This window comes from Brassica oleracea, chromosome C3, assembly GCF_000695525.1.
Source record: "Brassica oleracea var. oleracea cultivar TO1000 chromosome C3, BOL, whole genome shotgun sequence".
In the NCBI taxonomy this organism is placed as follows: domain Eukaryota; kingdom Viridiplantae; phylum Streptophyta; class Magnoliopsida; order Brassicales; family Brassicaceae; genus Brassica; species Brassica oleracea.
The window spans coordinates 23,685,005-23,704,291 of record NC_027750.1 but is presented as its reverse complement, the minus strand read 5'-3'; the positions used below and the strand labels follow the sequence as shown (position 1 = coordinate 23,704,291).

The 19,287-nt window shown below is 35.3% G+C and overlaps 5 protein-coding genes across 5 annotated transcripts; 1 reads left to right on the top strand and 4 right to left on the bottom strand.

Annotated features, from left to right (window-relative positions):
* Positions 1-14: 14 nt before the first annotated feature.
* On the bottom strand, positions 15-2,221 carry LOC106334219 (serine/threonine protein phosphatase 2A 57 kDa regulatory subunit B' beta isoform-like). Its single transcript, XM_013772534.1, has 2 exons — positions 659-2,221; positions 15-567 (listed from the first exon to the last, which is right to left on the bottom strand). The coding sequence occupies exons 1-2, from the start codon at positions 1,790-1,792 to the stop codon at positions 226-228; spliced, it is 1,476 nt and encodes a 491-aa protein (XP_013627988.1). The 5' UTR covers positions 1,793-2,221; the 3' UTR covers positions 15-225.
* Positions 2,222-3,056: 835 nt separating this feature from the next.
* On the top strand, positions 3,057-4,784 carry LOC106332490 (tankyrase-2-like). The gene is made up of 6 exons (XM_013770954.1): positions 3,057-3,304; positions 3,794-3,885; positions 3,985-4,063; positions 4,159-4,253; positions 4,339-4,434; positions 4,516-4,784. The coding sequence occupies exons 1-6, from the start codon at positions 3,136-3,138 to the stop codon at positions 4,597-4,599; spliced, it is 615 nt and encodes a 204-aa protein (XP_013626408.1). The 5' UTR covers positions 3,057-3,135; the 3' UTR covers positions 4,600-4,784.
* Positions 4,785-7,663: 2,879 nt separating this feature from the next.
* Positions 7,664-8,636, bottom strand: LOC106334070 (proline-rich protein 3-like). The gene is made up of 2 exons (XM_013772424.1): positions 8,427-8,636; positions 7,664-8,066 (listed from the first exon to the last, which is right to left on the bottom strand). The coding sequence occupies exons 1-2, from the start codon at positions 8,611-8,613 to the stop codon at positions 7,738-7,740; spliced, it is 516 nt and encodes a 171-aa protein (XP_013627878.1). The 5' UTR covers positions 8,614-8,636; the 3' UTR covers positions 7,664-7,737.
* Positions 8,637-8,825: 189 nt separating this feature from the next.
* Positions 8,826-11,571, bottom strand: LOC106333228 (probable monodehydroascorbate reductase, cytoplasmic). Its single transcript, XM_013771696.1, has 9 exons — positions 11,484-11,571; positions 11,168-11,242; positions 10,724-10,763; positions 10,509-10,598; positions 10,258-10,376; positions 9,951-10,170; positions 9,622-9,866; positions 9,392-9,532; positions 8,826-9,313 (listed from the first exon to the last, which is right to left on the bottom strand). Exons 1-9 carry the CDS (start codon positions 11,535-11,537, stop codon positions 8,954-8,956), a joined length of 1,344 nt encoding a protein of 447 aa, XP_013627150.1. The 5' UTR covers positions 11,538-11,571; the 3' UTR covers positions 8,826-8,953.
* A 1,645-nt stretch (positions 11,572-13,216) lies between these two features.
* LOC106330168 (probable monodehydroascorbate reductase, cytoplasmic) lies at positions 13,217-14,561 on the bottom strand. Its single transcript, XM_013768699.1, has 5 exons — positions 14,485-14,561; positions 14,169-14,243; positions 13,725-13,764; positions 13,510-13,599; positions 13,217-13,377 (listed from the first exon to the last, which is right to left on the bottom strand). The coding sequence occupies exons 1-5, from the start codon at positions 14,536-14,538 to the stop codon at positions 13,217-13,219; spliced, it is 420 nt and encodes a 139-aa protein (XP_013624153.1). The 5' UTR covers positions 14,539-14,561.
* Positions 14,562-19,287: the final 4,726 nt, after the last annotated feature.

The window sequence follows — 19,287 nt, the reverse complement described above, 5'->3', positions numbered from 1 at the left end:
ATTTAGACAGAAGATCACGGACACATTCTTAGTACTAAAGCCGATTCCGTACATACAAAAAAACATAGTCTCTGATAGTGATTACTTCACTTCTCTCTACTATCCTCTGAGCAACCAGAATCAGAATCGATGAATCTCAAAAACAAAAAAAAAACAATTATAAGTTTATAAACTGAGAGAAGAACAAAAAAAGTTGAAAGAACAATACTTATATGTTTTATCCATCTAGGAAGTGATCATATGATCTTCTCCTCCTCCTCCAACTCTATCTCGCTTTGCCGCTGCTTCGGCTAATCTCTTCCATGATAATAGGCGTTGTTCTTCCACTTCTTTGGATCTCGCTTGTTTCTCTTCATACTGTCTCTGGCATTCTTCAAAGAGCTCAGGGTCCATCTCCATGAACATCTTCTTGATATTTGTAGTTAGACCATGAACCGCTTGGTTCCAGTGAGACTGGATGTTCTTCTCCAGTGCAGGGTATATGATTGGAAGGATCACGGTTCGGTTCTGCGCGATGAGGCCCACGATGTGCTCGTTGTTCCACAAGAACAATGCTCTCTCTGCAACCTGTATTGGAATTTTTATGAGATATGAATGTTTAAGTATCAGGCCAAAACACAAGCAGATACCACATAAGAGAAAGATGCTCATTACTAACCTGAAAGTGAGAGCTATTGAGGGAGCGACCAATCTGTTGGAACAATGGAACCATACAACGCTGGAACTCAACAGGCTGAGTTGCCTCAAGAACTTCTTCAAGTTCCGTAAGGAAGAGATTCTCCTTGGTACAGTTTGTCACAGGCCAATACTTCAACAACCCCCTGATAACAGTATCCGCTAGCTTATAATCCTTTTCCACAAACTGAACGATGCAATAAGATAACTGCTGATGATAAACAGCCATTGGTTTAGGCTTATGCAACGGTATCAACACCCTGATCAGAAACAGCTTGTGCTCTTCCTTCATAGGCAACGCAAACCCGTTAATGATACTGCCTAGAATCTCCAAGAGCTCACCGATCCCACTGTGTCTCTCCGTCTCATAAATAAACCTATAGAAAATGTTGTTGATTGCTTTCCTAATAAAGGGCCTGTGGACCATAAACTTCCCGTAGATCCTATGAAGAATGGTTTTCAAATACTCCCTCTCTCTCGGGTCTTCGGAGTCAAACAAGTCAAGGAGCTTCAGCACAAAGGAATGGTGGATATACCGCTTAGCCACTTTCGTATCAGTGTCAGTGGAAACAACGTATCTGAGCAGCAACTCGTAAACAAGCTGTAAATGAGGCCAAGAAGGGTCCAAATAAGGCTCCTCTTCCTCAGGATCCGCAGGCTCTTGCCCCGTATTCTCATGAGATCCAGGAGGGAGAGAACGGAAGATATTGAGAGAAACCATCTTAACCATCTCTTCCTGACAAGACTCTGAGATGATCTTGCTAGCTCCAGACTGTATGAAATCCACCAGCTCCAGCAGCGTCTGCCTCTTGATATCCTTCTCCCTCGCGTTCTTGACGGTATCGGTGAAATCGAATAGGAAACAGCAGTTCTGAACCTTCCTCAAGAACAGAGCTTGTCTCTCTGAAACGGGAACGTCTCTGAACAAAGGGAGCGGCTCTACTGAGGTCATAGGCGGAGGCTGTGGAGTGGCAGCAGTCACTGGGGATTGAACCAACGCGCCACGAGAAGCGTGGCTAACGACTACATTGGAGCCAGGACCGTAAGAAGACGGTGGTTCATTGGCCTCGGATTTAGAGGGCTTTCGATGCCCACCTTTCATGATCTTCTTAAACATGGCTAAGCAGCTTAAAGGAACAAACTTTATCCACCAGACTAAGAAACCCTAGAAAAAAAGCAATACACTTTATCCACCTAACTAAGAAACCCTAGAAGATCCACGAGCTCGAATTTGGATCAGCATGCAAAGGGAGGGGCGAATCAAAAACCCTGAGGATTCAAATTCAAATTCAGATTCAAAATCTTCAGATTGATTCCACTATGACTCGCTTGGATCAGGCTCCCGATTTCGCGGATAGCGAAATGGAGGCGAAAGCTAGAGAAAGAGTACCGGAGATCTGAGCTGGGGAAAGTCAGACCATTGATGTGATTTGCTCGGAGTATACGCTGGTTGATCGGGCGGCTGAGATTTACCGGCGATCGAATCGGGGAGGAGAGAGAGAGATGGTTAAAGAGGAGAGAAGAACTCAAATCAAATTAGATACAGTATTTTGAGTGCCGATAGATTTTTTTTTAATTTTTTAATATATATTTGTTTGTTCCGTTGTTTTTTGCGCGAAGTAAAAATTACCATATTAATTTGTTGGTTAATTTATTATTTATAGTAAACCTAATCAAGATTAGTTTTTTGTTCGAAACAAAATTATATAATGACAAGTTTACAAGAAAATTCTCCTTATACTTCAGTTTATTTGATGCTAAAAAAATTGTTTCCATAATTGATAATGTTTTCATCATTCTATGTAAAAATTTAATGTGTTTAGATTTGTTATTAATTACTACATAATATTATATTTTTATAGTTGACGTTTTAGAAAGTTCATTTTGTTTTAATATAATTGTCATTTCTAGAATTGTAGGCAAAATTTGATTAAATGTGACTTGTTATATCTTTTTTATTATGAGCTGTTGTATGAAGTAAATTTGATAAATTAATGTATTAAGAGGTTAGAATAGGTATTCTGATAGTTTTCTAGATTCTGTGAAAAGTTATAAAACTTCATTTAAAACCGAACAGTATAAATGCAAATTTTTGCATTTTTAATCTGTGCATTAATTTTAAACATCAATTAAAAGAGAATATATGTTAAACAAAAATACAAAATACAAGAAATGATTAGAAAAAAGGGTAAAAAAAACAACCAAGCTTATAAGTATGATTTTACAAGTAACTTTAAATATTTTTTTATAAATTTTTTAAAATAAATTAGTTAATTGCATATTATCATTTTTTGGTCAAATCTGAAAATTATTTAAATATATAGACTATATAGTCTATACGAGTCACCACCACTATATAAACGAGAAAACCTAAAATTTAATCGCACGCCGGCGACTCGTTGTTATTATTACAAGAACAAAAAATCATTACACGGAGGTGTAGAGAGAGAGAGAGAGACAATGGCGGTTCCGAGGGGAGACAATGGTTTGATGGAAGAAGACGAAGTCGACGCTCTTATCGAGGAAAACGGTGTTGACTACGAAAGCGATCCCGAGCTTTCCTCTAACCTCCGCGACTTAGCCTCCGCAGCTCAGTCTGGTGACGTCATCGCCTTGCGCAACGCCATTGGTACTTCCTTTCTTCTCTTAAAGCTCTCGTGCCGACCCTTTTGGTCAAACTTTAGTTTTTTAGTTTCACAATTCAATTGCGTTGTGATTTGATTAGCTTGGATGTAAAGTCTCAAGCTTTTTTTTTTTAATTGGAACCAGTTATCTTCTGAACACAGAGCTCTGTAAAAAGAGTATACTTGCCTCCTTTCACAGAAGTTAACACCAGAATTTAAAACATAAACACACCCATTAAACAAGATACTTTTACTTAGATGTTTGTATCCTTCTTGCTACTGTCTCTTTGTTGTGTGCCTTTGATTAGCAAAGAAGTTCAGTTTCTACCTAATGTCTACTTTGTTTTGTTTGATTGATATGTTGCTTGAGGCTGTGATGAAGCATAACAAAAGTTATTAGATTTGCATCATAATTAGCTGATATGTCCTCATGTCTGCTTATGAAGACGATGTGCTTCTTGATGATTTGTTTATCGGCTTTGGAATTTTGATAGACAGGTTGAATGGGAGAGTTGATGAGCCACTTGAGGATAATGACACGGCACTTCACCTAGCGTGTCTATATGGTCATCTCCCTTGTGTTCAGGTTTCTTTTGCTTTTGCTGCTCGCTGCCTTTTCATATCTACAAAACTTTCCATAGCTCATGTATATATGTAAACTACTCACTAATGTATCTTACTGCAGCTTCTCTTGGAAAGAGGTGCTAATATGGAGGTCAAAGATGAAGATGAAGCTATTCCTCTACACGATGCTTGTGCTGGAGGTAAAGTTTATCATGGACCCCTTTTGTTATTTCTTTCTCAAGGAATGGTCTCACGTTCTATAGCCTTATTTTTGTTTGAACTTGGGGGCTAGCAGGATACTTAGAGATTGTAGAGCTTCTTTTTAGCCGAGCTAGTGGTCCCGAATGTGTGAAGAGGATGATTGAAACTATCGATGTAGAAGGTGACACTGTAAGTATCATTCTCCACCTTCGAATGACTCATCCTTTCTCTCTGAAATGTGATTAAAGACAAAGTGTGTTTCTTGTTCACACAGCCTCTCCATCATGCAGCGAGAGGTGAGCATGTCAACGTGATACGGCTTTTGCTGAGTTCAGGAGCTTCACCTACAATCAAAAACTCGTATGGGAAGGTGAACATTTGAAAACATTTTTGCATCTTTGGCTCTCGAAGTCTTCTTGATTAACTGATAGCAAGGGTTGTGATTATGCAGACACCAGGTGAGTTAGCTGATGTAAACACTGATGCTAGGAGGATCCTCGAAGCTGCTGCGATCAGCGGCTCACTTGGCTCCTAAATGTTTCTGCAAAAATCTTTGGCCAGTTTTGGCGAGTCAGTGAAGTTAAAGGGAATATTTTTCATAGTTTTTAACTTATTTTGGACTGTTTTTATACAAAAGATTATAATCTGATCCTAAGAATTTTAGAATGTTGTGTCGGATATAAAATTTGTTTCAGATTTAATAGATTCTCGTTAAGCCTTTGTAAAGGGTGAAGGTGAACATGCTAATAAATGCCACTCATCGTCCTCTATAACTGAGATATCAGCTACTGGTCTCTTGTCGTCTTTAATCTTCTGCCGTAATCCTTGTGTCTATTCTGCTATCTCCATGGCCTAACACTATTCAAAGACCTCCAATTAATGTAGTGCATGTGTTAAGCTACGGTTTCGAATGTGTAATAGAGTTGATAAGGTTCGGTACCAAATCTAAACCAGTTGAAATTACTTTGTAGCCTTTAACAGATTTAGAGGAAACCTGTTACAACTCGGACCGGTGAAAAATTAAACTAATTGTTGTTGGGCCCACTCGAAAGTGGAACCCTCCAAAAATAGGCGTATGCCACTTAGCGTGGAGAGCACACGGTATTCTTTAGTAAAAGGCGAAAGAATAGTTCGCTTTGTGCTCACCACATGGCTGCGTGAATTTTAAGGGAAAGAGAGAGCCTTTATTTATACTACTCCTTCCGCTGCTCACTACTCTGAGTTCTCCGATGTGGGACTTTGAAAAACGAAAGGCCGAAATGGCGTTGCTTATTTAAACTATTCATGGGCTTAAGATGGGCCTTTAATAAGTTTGGGGTGTCTTATCCTTCTTTTTTTTTGTAAAGTCGAGTGAAAATCCATACAGATATTCACAAGATTAATGAACTTAAACCAGAAACATATTTTTGTCAAACAAAAACAAAAACTTATTCCTATAATCTGTTCGTTGATACTGCTTCACATAAACTCAGTATTTTTGAAAATAAAAGATAATAAAATAGTGTCTAATTATAGTTTAAATTTTTTCACATAGCATATTAAGTTGTATACTTATTTTTAATTTTCCAAGTATTTTTAATTTTAGTTCTCAATATTCAGTTAAATTTTAAGTTTCTGAAATAGTCAAAGAAAATATACAAGAAATTAATTAGTTATAATTTTGTTAGAATAAATTATAAACTATAACAACATTATTTGTATCTCAAGTAATAATCCTTTATAAAATTAATGTGTGCATTCCTGCTGAGGTAGGTTACACATACCTGATTAAGTATACAATAAAGAAGTAACATGATTTGTGTGGATGTTAGCACATGAATTAGAATATATATTTGTGAAAAAGGCAATTTGGGTAAATGGCATATTCCATGGGATGATCCAAAATTCCAAGCATATTCAGGTAAGACTCCCCTTGTTTCCATCATCATCTGCTTCCACTTCCACTTAATGATTCGTTTAAATTGCTTTCACACTCTCTTTACACCATTAATATATTTATCTTTTGTCCTTCTGCAAATTTCATCGCATATCCTTAAAAGAAATTACTTCAGAGCGTATATGATGAGTCTTTAGCCTAAACTTGTACGGTGGAGAATTTTTCATATTATTATGTATTGTGTAATTCAGCATGCGATATCTAATAAATACGTGTATATGATACCAGAGCATAAATCTTGCATAGATCTATAATACGGAAAGGAATATCCTTTGTAAAGAACATTAACAAACATGAAATATATTGGTTCATTGTTACAAAAAGTTGTTTTTAAAATGAAAAAGAATTGAGAAAAAAAGTGGAAAGAACACTATAGCTTATGTAAGATGGGTTTTCAGTGTATCTTTTTAAAATGTCTTCATGACCATAGACAAACAAAAAAAAACACAAATGAAAAGAAAAAATAAAAGCTATATATAACCACCCCCTAGCAAGCCTCCATACTTGAAACCTTCTCTTAATCTGGCACAACACCACAAATCAAAAGAGAATGGCCATCCCCTAGGGCGAAGAAGAGAAAAACCTCTGATTCATCTAGAGGTTTAACCGTAGGGGATGGCCTAGACACATAAAAGGAGATTACTATTATTGTCTAGCTAAGCGGGTTTGTGTTCCTGGAAGGTGTTTTAAATATATGGAGCAATGAAGATTGCAGAAGGCTGATGATGAAGAGGCAGCTGGTTTAGACAGCGAGTGTTCTTTATCTCCCTCTATAAATTGGGCAACTTCTATCCTTTGGCAAGCTTCGGTTCCCCTCGGAATCAGCAGATTATGAATTTACTTTGTAATACTCTCTTTCTCTATGTTTTGTTTACTTCATCTTGATCATGTTTGTATTGTATCCAGTTCCATGGTAAGATCTTAGTGTGAGGAATAAGAAAATATTCGGATTTGAGAGATATTATTTGAGCGTTAGTTTTATTGGAATATATTTTGTCATGAAGTGTCTAATATGTTTAGAGAATTGTCAGTCCAAGTTTCTTTTGTCAAAAACTGTTTCCACATCTCTTTGTAGTGATTTACCTTTTTAACATCAAATATAAATATATCGCCTTTAAAACAAATCTATGCAACTAGCACTACACAACATCTATGTTCAATTTAATTGAATCGTGCAAAACTGTTTTTCAGTGACTCGCAGTCTCGCAGGTGATCAAGCTCTCACTCAATTTTTCAGTTTGGTTACCTTTACGTTTATACCTCGAACACTAAATATTTGAGGCAGCTATCTTAGCTAAAAAATGTTTGTGTAGCTCTTAAAACATTGATTTCGATAACTTGAAATAAAGTAAAATGATTGTGGCGAAAAAAACTATTACTCAGTTAGAATAACCTATGTAACTCGTTTTCAATATTACAATACTAAATTGAATCCAAATCCAAATCCAAGATTTAAAACTTTGATCAAACATATTTAGTATCTGGGAACAAATTACAAACTTAGTATAATTTATGATATTATGAAAAGATATTTTAAACCATTTTTGGAATACAAACTAAAACATACATATTATAATTAAAGTGTATGATTTGTAAGAAGTATTATAATTTTACATTTACAAGAATCAACACAATTAAGGAAGAAAAAACATGTCAAGTTACATTTTTGAGAAATATATATATGGCAGAGGACCAGTAAATTTAAATGACCTTAATCAAAAGTCAAACCATCCAAGTCTAATAGTTGTTTTCATATTCAGGGGTCTCACACATGGGGGTGGTATAGTAAAACGGTCCGACCACAAACTTCACCAGATCCTTGAAAACCATGAACGGCTGAACTAACTTCACTCCACTTTGACCATTACCAAAATCGGTTGGGATATCACATGACTTGTCAGGAGAGGACACGAGCCGGACGGTACAAAGTTTAGGCTTAAGATTCTTGCCGCCGTAGAGGACTTTGTCGACGATAAGATCGAACTGGCCTCTCTCATCGGTCTTGTCGCTGCCATAGTACCTCACTCTTTCCCTCTCGTCCATACAAGTGATTGATACCCCAGCCCCTGAAAGATACAAAGTGGAACTATTTTGGTAAATAAATCCGGGTTTGAATAATTTCAAACCGGGGTATATAAGTTTGCTAGGATCGGGACTCAAATTTTGGGGACCATAAATATTTTCTTAATAAAATATATTGACAATTTGGAGACTATATGATGATTCATCAAAATTTAAAGGCCAAACCAATGTTTTATCCGGTTGTGCCTAGAACCGGCTGGATTTAATTTAACAGGTTAATTAAAGTCACTTGATCCGATTGGAGAGGCAATGAGGTGAGACCGTAAGAATGTGGTAGCAGTTAAAATAAGGGTAAAAACGATTATATATTAAGAAGCAGTAAATAGATAATGGTGGATTAATACCTTTGATGGGTTCAGAGCCGTTGATCCATTTGTCGTAGTTACGAGTGCAGTCTTGGCACATCACTTTTCCGGCTACGTGAATCACATCTCCGTCGTTATCCGCTGCGGTTGTGGCGATTTGACTCACATAATTTACCAGAAACAATATCTCTATGAGCATAACCAATGTAGTGATTCTCTGCGCCATGACGACCTCTCTAGACTCTTTTGGGGTTCAATGTTTTGAGATTATGCTTAGTAGATGTAAGAATGACTTGGTATATATAATATATGTATCATATTGTTGTTATATGTGTGGAAGGGCACTACCTGTAGACGTGTGCCGTCCATCTAGTATTATGGTCTCAATCATTTAAAAAAAAACTTATATTGTAGATCATAAAATGTGTTAAATTATGTGTAAACAGATAATGTTTATGATATATATTAAACTAGACATCCTTAGATATTGTATGATCAAACAAGAGTATTAATACTCTTGAAGAAACTCTTTTTGTTTTGTAACTCTTAAATAAACATATATGTTATTAAATATGGCATGAAACTAAGACCCTATTTCTATTAACTCTTGATCCAATAAGCAACTCTCCAACGTTGGACAACACCTCAAGGCTACCAACTGAAGGTTGTGTCCGGGCAACTCTAGCAATGGCATTGTTCTCTTCCACAACTCCTCCTTCTAGAAATGATCCCACCACTTTCCCATCTTTAACCCAATAAGTCCCAAACTTTGCCTTTGGAGATTTTGGATCGTTGTCTCCAAATAGTACAGATTGTCCAACGTTGTCTCCATAAAACTGCCAAGAGAGATCAAAGGCTCGAGAGTTGTAGAAAGGAAGATAATCATACTCTTGAATCAATCTCCCTTCCTCTGCTGCCTTGATTGCCTGAAATAAACCATAGATAATACTAATTATCATATCATTAGTCAAATGATAAGATGATTAAAAGTTATTAGTTGGTACCTTGACTGCATGTTCAGCGGATTTGAAAGCATGGTTAACGTGTTCTACACGTCTCATGTCGCCATAGAGTTTCATAGGGAATGTAGCTACATCTCCAATGGCGTATACATTGGATACGCTTGTTTTGAAGAATCCATCAGTCTACAACATCAAAAGGAATTAGATCAATGAGTCTAATGGTGATCTCAAAAGATGGCAATCTTGAGAAAATGGCTGTGTAAACCACGAACCTTTAGTCCACCCTTCTCCTCTACTACCTGACCTCTGAAAAGTGATGTCATCGGTCTACCACCACCATCAAGGAGCACCATGTCAGCTTCTAGGGTTCTACCATCATCTAGTTTCACTTCTGTTACCTCCCCGTTTGAGTTGGTACTGAATCCAGTGGCTTTAGTACTCTTGATGATCTTTATTCCCTTGTTAGCATAGTAACCTTCGTAGAAAGAAGCGATCTCAGCGCTGAAAAGCCAATGCACTACAACAGAGTAAAACAGATGAGTTACTTCTCTGTTATACCGAACAGAAATAAAGTTTGCTTGGAGGTCAAGCTTCTACTTACTAATCCAAGGTTCTGGAAAAACCATGGTGACCTCATAGTTGTTAACCGTTAGTGAAGCACTGACTTCAAATCCTCTGTATCCGCCGCCAATAACCACGACCGTTCTCTTCTTCTTTGTTTCCATTGTCAACGCGAGCTGATCAACATCCTTGATATCTCTAAGGTAGAAGATATTCTTAGCGTTTGTATCTTGGAAACCACATTCTGACAATCTTACACACTGCAACATTTTAATGGATTCTTGATATGAGTTTCCAGAATAGCTTTAGATAACAAGAAGGTCAACAGAGGAAGAGATGGTGCTCACGGTAGAGCCAGTTGCAACTATCAAAGTTTGGTATTTGAAGATTGTTCCACCAGTACTGAAAAAACTCTTCGTGGAAAGATCTGCTTTGATGATCTCTGTGCTTAGAATCAATTCGATACCTGTAAATTAAGGAGAAATTGGAGAGCATTGTGAGGTGTGAAAACATCTCAGAAACACAAGTTTTTTGTTTTTTAAGCAACAAGTGTTTTGAGTGAAATCATTGTGTTATCATTTTTAAAGCAGGACATGACCTTTGTCTTTGTACCATTGATGGCTTTGACTCTCTTCCCCAGTTCCACCAGGACCACCACATATGTAGTTCTTTGAAAGATTAGTATTGGCTGCATAACATGACATGAGAATTGAGAAGGGAGCTTTTAAGAAGTGAGGTTGAAGTTAAGTAAAACCTGGGAGGAATTGAAAACTAAACTATTGACAGAGATGTTGTATAGGCAAAAAGGCTTACTCTCTATGTCAATATCTCCAAGTCCAAATATTTTGTTACTCTGCCAAACATAAAATACAATTTCTTAGGGCATAATTAACGGGAGTACTTAGTGGATTTCTTAGGTGGTGGATCTCATTTTTCTTGTAAAAACCGATCCCAAAAGTCATGAATTAAGAAACGATTGTGGAGGGTTTTTTGCACTGTTCGCGGGCTCCACCGATACGTGGCAGCCCGCGATTGGTTCGCTTTTAAATTTTTATTTTTTTTAGACAAAAAAAATTGCCTAAGAAACCGTGAACGGTTTTTAGCGATAATGATGGTCTTAGGCCACCATCTTTTAAAATGATATTTTAATATTTGGAGAATGTAGTTAACAAAAAAAAAAAAGAGTAATTATTTAGAGTTGTGGTTTCATATGGAAGAAACTGATAATTAACAATGACATAAAAATGAAAAACATACTGCTGGTTCATTGGATATAATTGCTAGTTCACCATGCTTCAGGCCCTGCCTGGCAAATTCTCTGGCCGCATAACCCTGTGTTTTCCAACAACATAAACCCTCAAATCAACTTCCAATGTAGCCGAAAGATAGAATGAAAAACCAAAAAACAGAACAGATCTACAGATACTCACAAACCCCTAGGATAAACTTCTGACGTACGTCTAAAGCTAAGAAAAATTATATATATTTCAGAACGCTAATGAAAACAATGATTCGTTAGTGAAGAGAGAAAACACAAACGTAAAGAAAACCCGAGAAGAGAGGAGAGACTTACGGCAGATATATCAGCTCCTGAGATAACGTACTTGAAGCTCTTCTCTTCCGCCATTGAATGAAAACTTCTTTAGACAGTTTTTCTCTTCAGAGGAGAGAGTATTTGAGCAGAGGTTTATATAGAGGAGCCGATGGAGCACGAGTTAAGTTTTAACTTTGGACCGTTAGATTACCCGCTCAATGGAGACATCATGTTCGTGATGAAAAGTTGACCATTCGTGGCCGTTGAACTTGTTTGCCCTATAAACAATCTAATTACACCGTGTCAACGATCTCTTCCCGGTCCCCAAAAGATTCTTATTCTATGGATTAATGGATAATGCATTTTAATTAATTTTTCACATTTATATTTCAATTTCCACGTTTGTTAAAAAGAGGATGCATATTTCAAAGAAGATAAATAGATTGTTCTCACTTTCCATAAAAACTTCACCATCTACAATAAGTCACATCATATGTAATTAACATTACAGAAGCTTGGATCTTAAATTTATCTAAAATTCTAAATAATTGTATAAGAAATATGTATGTCATATAAATATATTTACACAAAATGATGTATCGAAAATTAGTTACTCCTTTCATATTTTTTTGGTTATAAAAGTAAAAGATATTATAAACACTCTATATCTCAATTATTACCACTTATAGATTATATCATCATTTAACCATATGTTTAATCACACTACCTTCATTTATACAGCTATTTTATTGGTTTTAACTTTTAATCGTTGGGAGCTCATTCCCGCCTAGTTAATAATTTTATTACCATTCCGATACTTATATTGTCAACTTAATTAACATCAAACTGCTACTCTCATATGCAAATTTTATTCAACGTGTATAGTTTTCCCCTTTCTAAGAAAATATGATTAATACGAGAGTAAAAGACAATGAAAAACACAGTAAACAGAGAGATAAGTGATGAAGAGTAAATTAAGTTGAGAATAAGAGAGTATGAGTATCAAGAGATTATAGAGATTGACAATAACCAAGAGAGAAGAGAATGGTGAAAAAGAAAGGGGAACTCCCCTCTTTCAGCTTAGATTATAATTGATTACAACGAGAGCTCTTTATAGCCAACACACACACTAGACAAATGAGAAGAAGAAGACAAAGAGAGATAGATCTAGAGTCAAAATGAATGGTTGTGATGGGAGGATCTGAATTAATTTGAATTGGATGACTGAGATGCGGAAGAAGAAGACAAAGAGAGATAGATCTAGAGTCAAAATGAATGGTTGGGATGGGAGGGTCTGAATTAATTTGAATTGGATGACTGAGATGCAGGAGAGCTTCCAATGTGATAGTGACAGTTCCTAACAGCCATCTCTCTTCTCTCCAACATGTTATTTTAATCCCCACTTGTCTAGCATCTCTCTCCAAAGGTCAGAACCTAATTTGAATTAAAATTTGCCTCTCAAGTTGCACGAATTTCACTCTTAGGCACTCAAGTCTGGCACTCAAGTCTCAAGTCTGGCAGCTTACATCTCAAGTCTGGTAGCTTACTTCTCAAGTCTGGCAGCTTAATTCTCAAGTCTAGCAGTTTAATTATGCTTCATGTCAACACTCCCCCTCAAGCTTGACCATAAGAGATCCTTGGGCAAACTTGGAACTGAGAGTACTTGCCTCATTAAAAACCTAAACATAGAAAACCCTTTGGGATAAAACCACACTTAGGAAAAGAGTACAAGCCTCTCTGGCTATTTCTTGATATGAGTTTCCAGAATAGCTTTAGATAACAAGAAGGTCAACAGAGGAAGAGATGGTGCTCACGGTAGAGCCAGTTGCAACTATCAAAGTTTGGTATTTGAAGATTGTTCCACCAGTACTGAAAAAACTCTTCGTGGAAAGATCTGCTTTGATGATCTCTGTGCTTAGAATCAATTCGATACCTGTAAATTAAGGAGAAATTGGAGAGCATTGTGAGGTGTGAAAACATCTCAGAAACACAAGTTTTTTGTTTTTTAAGCAACAAGTGTTTTGAGTGAAATCATTGTGTTATCATTTTTAAAGCAGGACATGACCTTTGTCTTTGTACCATTGATGGCTTTGACTCTCTTCCCCAGTTCCACCAGGACCACCACATATGTAGTTCTTTGAAAGATTAGTATTGGCTGCATAACATGACATGAGAATTGAGAAGGGAGCTTTTAAGAAGTGAGGTTGAAGTTAAGTAAAACCTGGGAGGAATTGAAAACTAAACTATTGACAGAGATGTTGTATAGGCAAAAAGGCTTACTCTCTATGTCAATATCTCCAAGTCCAAATATTTTGTTACTCTGCCAAACATAAAATACAATTTCTTAGGGCATAATTAACGGGAGTACTTAGTGGATTTCTTAGGTGGTGGATCTCATTTTTCTTGTAAAAACCGATCCCAAAAGTCATGAATTAAGAAACGATTGTGGAGGGTTTTTTGCACTGTTCGCGGGCTCCACCGATACGTGGCAGCCCGCGATTGGTTCGCTTTTAAATTTTTATTTTTTTTAGACAAAAAAAATTGCCTAAGAAACCGTGAACGGTTTTTAGCGATAATGATGGTCTTAGGCCACCATCTTTTAAAATGATATTTTAATATTTGGAGAATGTAGTTAACAAAAAAAAAAAAGAGTAATTATTTAGAGTTGTGGTTTCATATGGAAGAAACTGATAATTAACAATGACATAAAAATGAAAAACATACTGCTGGTTCATTGGATATAATTGCTAGTTCACCATGCTTCAGGCCCTGCCTGGCAAATTCTCTGGCCGCATAACCCTGTGTTTTCCAACAACATAAACCCTCAAATCAACTTCCAATGTAGCCGAAAGATAGAATGAAAAACCAAAAAACAGAACAGATCTACAGATACTCACAAACCCCTAGGATAAACTTCTGACGTACGTCTAAAGCTAAGAAAAATTATATATATTTCAGAACGCTAATGAAAACAATGATTCGTTAGTGAAGAGAGAAAACACAAACGTAAAGAAAACCCGAGAAGAGAGGAGAGACTTACGGCAGATATATCAGCTCCTGAGATAACGTACTTGAAGCTCTTCTCTTCCGCCATTGAATGAAAACTTCTTTAGACAGTTTTTCTCTTCAGAGGAGAGAGTATTTGAGCAGAGGTTTATATAGAGGAGCCGATGGAGCACGAGTTAAGTTTTAACTTTGGACCGTTAGATTACCCGCTCAATGGAGACATCATGTTCGTGATGAAAAGTTGACCATTCGTGGCCGTTGAACTTGTTTGCCCTATAAACAATCTAATTACACCGTGTCAACGATCTCTTCCCGGTCCCCAAAAGATTCTTATTCTATGGATTAATGGATAATGCATTTTAATTAATTTTTCACATTTATATTTCAATTTCCACGTTTGTTAAAAAGAGGATGCATATTTCAAAGAAGATAAATAGATTGTTCTCACTTTCCATAAAAACTTCACCATCTACAATAAGTCACATCATATGTAATTAACATTACAGAAGCTTGGATCTTAAATTTATCTAAAATTCTAAATAATTGTATAAGAAATATGTATGTCATATAAATATATTTACACAAAATGATGTATCGAAAATTAGTTACTCCTTTCATATTTTTTTGGTTATAAAAGTAAAAGATATTATAAACACTCTATATCTCAATTATTACCACTTATAGATTATATCATCATTTAACCATATGTTTAATCACACTACCTTCATTTATACAGCTATTTTATTGGTTTTAACTTTTAATCGTTGGGAGCTCATTCCCGCCTAGTTAATAATTTTATTACCATTCCGATACTTATATTGTCAACTTAATTAACATCAAACTGCTACTCTCATATGCAAATTTTATTCAACGTGTATAGTTTTCCCCTTTCTAAGAAAATATGATTAATACGAGAGTAAAAGACAATGAAAAACACAGTAAACAGAGAGATAAGTGATGAAGAGTAAATTAAGTTGAGAATAAGAGAGTATGAGTATCAAGAGATTATAGAGATTGACAATAACCAAGAGAGAAGAGAATGGTGAAAAAGAAAGGGGAACTCCCCTCTTTCAGCTTAGATTATAATTGATTACAACGAGAGCTCTTTATAGCCAACACACACACTAGACAAATGAGAAGAAGAAGACAAAGAGAGATAGATCTAGAGTCAAAATGAATGGTTGGGATGGGAGGGTCTGAATTAATTTGAATTGGATGACTGAGATGCAGGAGAGCTTCCAATGTGATAGTGACAGTTCCTAACAGCCATCTCTCTTCTCTCCAACATGTTATTTTAATCCCCACTTGTCCAGCCTCTCTCTCCAAAGGTCAGAACCTAATTTGAATTAAAATTTGCCTCTCAAGTTGCACGAATTTCACTCTTAGGCACTCAAGTCTGGCACTCAAGTCTCAAGTCTAGCAGCTTACATCTCAAGTCTGGTAGCTTACTTCTCAAATCTGGCAGCTTAATTCTCAAGTCTAGCAGTTTAATTCTGCTTCGTGTCACATGTTTAGGCAATGTTTATTCTTCTACCTTGTGACTTATTCATTAATCAGTTCCTTTTCGGTCTTCTTTTTATTAAAAGCAGTGCTATATATATATTTCTTGGGTTTATAATTGGTTTTAGCATGTTTCATTGTAAATGATTATGTTAAAGGCCTTTTAAAAAAAAATTAAAGCTACAAATAAAAAATGCATGGAAGCTGTTGGTATTGATGTTGAGGGACTCATAAACTCTGGATCATGGCCTTACTTCAATGGCTAGCAGACTCTAATGCTTTCATAGACTGTTCTTACTGGACTTGTTGAAATCTGAGATACATCCAATAGAATAAGACAAACTGTGGTATAATCATACTATACACAATCACGCCTATAACGTTTACAAAGAATTATAAACAACCTTTAAAGGCGTGGATACTAGTATAAGACTAGTTGTGTTACAATTATCGGACTACACATGATATTTTGCAATGATTTATATTAATTTACAACCAACTAATCAAGATATAATTCACACATAATGATAATTAATGGCTGACTCACGCAAATAAAATAAAATGGTATTGGCAATATTAATACAGCTCTTTGGAGTATGGACACATTAATAAACTCTGTTACAGCATAAGTTTGTAATTTACTTCCTCATATGTAACGTAGTCTAGTCCTCAATTGTTCTGCACGCGTCGATATCTTGCAATATTTAAGATTTGGCAGACTACTCATAAAAACGTACGTGGGATCAGCTGACATCTTACAAATTGTATTTTAGGCACCAACAAGTTATATGAAAAAACGAAATGTATAACTTGTTGATGAAGAAATAGCGTCCTTGGAGAACATGTCAATACTCCCAAGTCCCAACGGAAGATGTTCTCCTGCCACCTTAGCAATGCCTTTTTTTGTCATACGTGCCGAGTTCCTCCTCCTACAAAAGCTCCGACCACTTTTCTCATTTAATCCAATACGTTACAATTTACAAATTCTCTATGGTGAGAATGTGAGATGAGTAGCGCTGAACATGTCGGCCATGCTCCCAAATCCGCTGAACATGTCGGCCCATTATAACTCATGTACCGTTTGGTTGTAGACTGATGACTTCTTCAGAACAAGCGTGTCCCGATGTACACGCCATTTGGGATGTAGCTACATTCCCCATCTAACTCTAGGGTGATATGTAGGGATATTAGATGGACGGGTTGTCCATGGATGGCCCATGTCCAAATTATTATGGGTTAATATGGACATATAAATATTATACCAAATTAAAATGTATTTAAATGGGCAAGCCCAGTTGGACTCATGGGCAAAACCGGGTAAGACCATATGGACATTGGGCAGTCCAAATAGCTAAAACGAGGTGATGACCCACGCTCTGCGCGGAGTGAATAAACTAAAAGAGATTGTAATTTTTAGTCTATAGATATTCAGAAGGTAGAAGTTCGGGTCTTATATATTGCATGTTATACAATGACGGATTGATTAAATTGATTATGTTTATATAAGGTTAATTACTTAAACCGTTAAAAACTTGTGTTATTGGTTATGTGTAATCAAAGTTTAGTTTGTGGAAGTAAATACTTATATCAACTTAGTTATGCTATTAAGATAAAAAGAAAAATAGACAATCCAATTATTGTTTTCATAAGATTAAACGAAACATAGATAATATAATTATAAAATATGAAAAGCATAACTTATAAGGAAACGTTTTTAAGAAAAATGAAAAAACAACAACTACTGTGAGAAGTATCTTCAGAACTCTCTGTTTGCAATCTTATAAATAGCAATAACAAAGAATATAAACTTATCAAACTACAAAGAATTATAAATCGGAACTCATTAAACGAAATGTATTATCTTTTTTATGAAAGCATCGATTTCTGGAAAATCATTGAGCTCAAACACAACTTTGAAAAACCCATAAATGTTAGTCAAGTTCTTGAATCGACTTTATCATGATAACCAAAATAATTTGAGAAAAATATGCAAATAATATCAGTTCGACCGCTTTAAAAAATATATATATTAAAGTACATTACCCTTTCCTCAATTAATTTGTCAACACTTTTGTATTGAAAAGGTAAGATGTTGAGTGAAAAAATATGCAAATAATAAAAGAGATTATACCTATAGATTAAAAATAAATTAATCCAGTTTAGGAATATATATACAATGAATCGGCTATAGGGTTTAGGCGAGATATGTCTTGAGACAATCAAATATTCTAACGCCTACAATCAAGCCAAAAAAATCTCTAATTGTGTCTTGATTATTTTCTTTCATGGCGAGGTAGGAATGTATATTGGAAAATGAATATTTTTATGCCTAAAATGAAGTCAAAATAAATTCCTAATTGGTCAACATCCATAATTATTCGAAAATTGTGGTCAAATATGGCATCTCCTCTTTGACCATTAAGATTTAACATCTTAAATTACGTTCATATAGTAAAACGATCATTCATGGTGAATATTATCATATAATTAAAATTGGAAAGAAAACATGCGACTTTCCATAATCAGAAATAACACAAATTAACATATTTTTGATGATGTTATCTCCATTGCTAGTAAATTCAGATAATATTTTTGATTATGTTATTTTCATGGTCAAATATTTATATTTTTGACATGATCGAATATACATACTTATATTTTTGATTTTGTTATCTTTATGGTCAAATGTGTACATTACAAAAATACAAAATATATTTTCGAATAGACAACCTGATTATAGATTATGCATATTCTTGATTATATTATCTTCATTGCTAGTACAACCAGATTCAAATTTACACATAACTAATAGTTTATGTGGTCGACAAATAGCGAATATGCAATAAAAGAGATTATAATTTTTATTCTATAGATTATAATATACAATAAAGGAATCCTGTGTTTGGTTTAACTTATCATGGGATACATTCCTCAATTGAATGGGTTATGTTTCTTTTGCTAACCACCCGGTTCGGTTTAGAATATTATGCAAGATTCTTAAAATAAAGATGCATATAATGAAATATATACTATATGTTTGTGCCAATGGCATGACATGTAATTAGTTTAAGCTAAAGAGAGCTATTAAAAAAAAGATGTGAGGTGGATTGTGGTGTTGACACATAAGTAATGACAAACTTGTAAATCACACATAAAGCAAAGTTTTTTTTTTTTTGAACAACTGAAGCAAAGGTTTATTTATAAAAATTCTCCTCAAATAATAAGAAGGGGATATCTAGGTTTAGAAAATTAGGAAAAAATTACAATTTTACTTTGTCTTGCCAAAATCATAAAATCAAGTTTTTGTCAAAACCGAAAAATTATATTTTTTCATAAA